Source organism: Plasmodium gallinaceum (assembly GCF_900005855.1).
Source record: "Plasmodium gallinaceum strain 8A genome assembly, contig: PGAL8A_v1_87, whole genome shotgun sequence".
In the NCBI taxonomy this organism is placed as follows: domain Eukaryota; phylum Apicomplexa; class Aconoidasida; order Haemosporida; family Plasmodiidae; genus Plasmodium; species Plasmodium gallinaceum.
The window spans coordinates 925287-930023 of NW_021628251.1; the positions used below are offsets into that span (position 1 = coordinate 925287).

At 16.3% G+C, this 4737-nt stretch overlaps 1 protein-coding gene across 1 annotated transcript; it reads right to left on the bottom strand.

The window, feature by feature from the left end:
- Positions 1-422: 422 nt before the first annotated feature.
- PGAL8A_00295300 (conserved Plasmodium protein, unknown function) lies at positions 423-4450 on the bottom strand (the record flags this gene model as incomplete). The annotated part of the gene is made up of 2 exons (XM_028671955.1): positions 423-517; positions 649-4450. The coding sequence occupies 2 exons, from the start codon at positions 4448-4450 to the stop codon at positions 423-425; spliced, it is 3897 nt and encodes a 1298-aa protein (XP_028528556.1).
- Between the last annotated feature and the right edge of the window lie 287 nt (positions 4451-4737).

Genomic DNA, 4737 nt, shown 5'->3' on the forward strand with positions numbered 1-4737 from the left:
AAAATAATTCAAAAAATAATCAAATTTATTAAAAAAAAAAAAAAAAAAAAGACAGATTGAATAAATAAAAATATAAATTAACTATATAAAAAAAAATATATATTTAGATAGATGTTGAAGAATAAATAATTAAGATGTAAATTTAAATTTTTTACAAAAAATTATTAATAAAAAATTAGAAAAAATTATATTAACAAAAAACGAATTAAAAAAAAAAAAAAAAAAAGTTATATAAAAAGAAACAACCATTATAACACAATAATACGAAACAAGATTTTTTAATTTTTCTTACAAAAATTGATAATAAAAAAAAAAAAAAAAAAAAGAGAAATTTCCTTTAATAAAAATGAATATTCCTCATTTTAAAAAAAAATATTGATTTACAAGTTATGAATTTACATAAATATAAATGTATAATTGCTTTATCTTTTCTTTCGTCTTCTAAACATTTTTCTTTTTACTTGATACTTGGTCATTTTATGTGAGTTTATTTTTTCTTTTTCATTTAAATTATTTTCTATAAAAAATAAACAAATAATTAAAATATATATTTTATATACATAAACACATTTTATATACAACATAGATTTTTTTTTTTTTTTTTTTTTTCATATTATTAGAGAAAATTAGCAAATCTTTTATTATTACCATTGCAATATAATTCATTTAAATTTTGATGTTTTTTTTCATTTTGATTATTATTGTTAAAATTATTTATTTTGTTGTATGAGAAAAAAAGTGGTACTTTCACTTTTCTTAAATTATCAAAAGGATATCTAATTTTTTGTTGAAAATTATATAAATATTTATTTTTAAAAAAGTTTCTTTTATTTTTATGAATTAATAAATTCGTTTTGTAAAGTTGCTTTTTAAAAAAAAATACTGCCGAATTATAATTTCTATAAATTTTTTTTTTAATATTATTAACTATATTATATTCATCTCCCTTAATAAGTTTTACTTTATGTAAATTATTTTCATAAAAACTCTCATTATCACATAAAAATTTCTTATTATTTTTTATTATTCTAATTTTTGTATTTAATATATTTTCATCATTACAATTTCTAGACTCATTTTTTTTATAGACTTTTATTTTACAGCTATTATTATACTTTTTTTCATTTTCGTTTATATAAAAACTATTTTGTAATAAGTTCTGAAAATTTTGATTGATTATATTAATTTTAATATTATCAACATTTGAAAAATTAATTATACTATTATAGGTCTTTCTACTGCTATTTTGATAGTAATTATTGCATTTTTTAAAATGAAGTATTCTATTATAATTACTTATAAAATTATTAAATGATTTATCATAAATACTCATTTTAAGAGTATCATTAAATGTTTTATTAATATTTTCATTCATTTTTTTATTTATTTTGTTTTTATTCATTTCTTCTAAATAATTGATATGAACGTTATTCTCCATACTTACATTTCTTAATTTACTATCTCCTTTTATTCTGTTTTCAGTCATTGTATTTTTCAACTTAGTGTTTTCTTTTGTATTGTTTTCCAAATAATTATTTTCTTTTATTTCATTTTTTAAAATGATGCCTTCCTCTATTTCATTTTTTAAAATGATGCCTTCCTCTATTTCATTTTTTAAAATGATATCTTCCCCTATTTCATTTTTTAAAACGATATTTTCCCCTATTTCATTTTTTGGATAATTATTTTTTTTTACTTCATTTTTCAAACGATTGTCTTTTACATCATTTTTTAAATTATCTTTTTTTATTTCATTCTTTAAATTTTTACCTTCCTTTATTATATTTTTAAAACGATTATCTTCTTTTATATCGTTTTTTAAATTATTATTGAATTCATTTATTAAATCATTATTTTCTTTGATTTCATTATTTAATTTATTATTAACCTCATTTATTAAATTTATATTTTCTTTGATTTCATTTTTTACTTTACTGATTTTTCTTTTTACAATATCATTTCTTCTAATGTCTTCTAAAGTTGTTACATCGTTACTATTGATGTTTTGTTTACCATTTAGTATTGATAAAGAATTACTTGATTCTATTTTTCTAGAATTTGATAAACTGTTTGAATAATTATTGTTATCTTTTGTTAAATATAAAGGAGATATAGGAATGTTTTTATAATCAATCTTATTTTTGTTAAAATCTCCATAATATTTTTCATTATAATTCTCTTCATGTATTATATCTTTAGGAAATATTTTTTTTTCTTCATAAATATCAAAAATTTTACAATTCTCTTTTTTACACTCATTAGAATTTTTTTTTATCCTATCTTTATTTTTCTTTGTGAAATGTTTATTTTCAAATTTTAATAATTTATTATTATTATCTTTAATATTATTTTTTTCATTAATTTTATTAAATAATTTATTAGTTTTGCTTTTCATTAATAGTGTCTTTTTTAATTTTATTAAATTTTGATAATAATTTAAATTGGCTAATTTTTCACTACTACAATTAAAATTATAATTGGATGAATTTTTTTTGGAAATATATCTGTTTAAATATTTTGATAAAATTTTTTTCTTTTTTAAATACTTTTTTAATAATAAAGTGTTTTTCTTATCGCTTAGAAATATTTCATAAATACTGTTTTTCTTTTCAAATGTATTTAGTCGTTTTATTTCATCAATTTTTTTTTTTAAAAATTGCTTCAACTTTTTTAAAAATTTCATAAAATACTTTTTTGTATTAAAATATTCTGGTAATTTCACTTTATTTTCTTCTGTTATATTCTTTATGGTTGTCAATATATCTTTTTTTATTTTTTTGAGCATTTTCTTATATCTTATTATATGATAGATTATATTAATTTCTACTATCCTTTTTTTTTGTTTGCATATATTTATACTGGAACAATTTTTATTTGATTCACTTTTTTTTGAAATAAAAGAAATATTACTTACACTATTTTTTTTATGTATATTTTTTAAATTGTAATCATTAATATTATTATTATTGTTATAATTAATTATTTTATTATTTTTTTTTTCTTTTTCACATTTTTTCGTTTTTTGTATGTTCTCCTTTTCTTTTTTGTCTATTTTTTTTATTTTATCTTTTCTTTTTATTTTTCTTTCTTTACAATCACCACAAGATTCTTTTATATATTTTCTATGTTCACATTTTGAATGAAGAAAATTTTTTTTTGTTTTTTCTCCTTGTAAAGTATCTTTTTTTATATTTTCACTAACATTTCTTATTTTTTTATCATAAGAAGAAATAGAAGAAATTATATTTGATGAAGAAGAAACCGTAAGTTTTAATGAATTATTTAAAGAACAATAATTATTAAACAAATTACTTGAATTCATTTTTTCTGATAAAAAGAGACATTCATTTTTTTTATATTTATCTTTTAATAATAAATTGTTACCTAATCCCAATTTGCTATAATCATAATTGTTATTAATTTTTTTTTGAAAATCAGAAAAACATTCTAAGTTTAAAGTACTTTTTTCAGAGTTTTCCTTTTTTGTTTTATTCATTTTTATGTTGTCTCTTTTTTTTGTTTCATAGTTTGAAATAGTTCTTTCATTTAGTGGTGCATTTTTTTTTGAAATAATTTTTGCTTCACTATTTTTTTGATTATTACTTATCCCATTAAGAGAATAATTTTCTGAACGAATGTTTTTTTTTGTTTCTTTTAATATTTCTCCATCACAATACATTTCATTTTTATTTAAAACATCTTTTTTATTTTCATTTAAAATATTAGTGTATTTTTTATTAATATAAAAATTTAATTTATTTGAATTTTTATTAATTCTATTATAAGTAAGTTGTGTTTTGCTGTTTTTATGGTAAAATGATTTTAAGTTAAATTCTTTATTTGCATTATCTGAATTTTTTTTAGAAATTTCTTTTAGGTCTTTTTTTACATTATCATTTCTATTTTCTTTTGTTAAGTTTTGAATCTTTTCATTAGTAATTTTCTTTTCTTTTATGAAAGTTTCTTTTTTTTCATTTAATTTTGTGTTTTTTTGTTTTAAAGTAATTTTTTCATTTTTAGACATTTCATTTCTTTTAATTATATTTATATTTTCCATTTTATCAACACAGAAAGAATGGCAACGAAATAAATTTGATTTTTTTGTAATATTTTCAAAATTTGAGTTTTTTGTCAAATTAATTTTCTTTAAATTTTCTAGAATATATAGCTTATCATTTTCAGATAAAAAATTGCATTTTATTATTTTTTTTTTATTGTCATTTTGATCATTCTTATTTGATTTCAGTATACATTTTTTTTTGTATCCTTCTGTTAAATTAGAATCAGTAATATTGTCATTTTTTTTTTTGTATCCTTCTTTTAAATTAGAATCAGTAATATTGTCATTTTTTTTTTTGCCTCCATAATTTTTAACCAATTCATATATATCATCACTAACGTTTAAATAGCAGAAAGAATTATTTTTTTCTTCTATTTCTTCTTTTAGCATTATTCTTTATCAATATAAGAAAAAAAAGAACCTATATGTCATTTATGAAATGAAATCCCTAACTATAATTTTAAGTTTATAGATATAAAAATGATATAAAAAAAAAAAAAGGAAGCATGCATTAATATAATAACATTAATATAAAAATATAATTAATTTATAAAAAAAGGAAATAAAAAAAAAAAAAAAAATAAAATAATTATAAGGTTTATTAATTTATTGTGTATATAATAATGATGCAAGAGTAGTATCTAGGTTTTTTTTTTTTTTTTTTTTTTTTTTTTTAA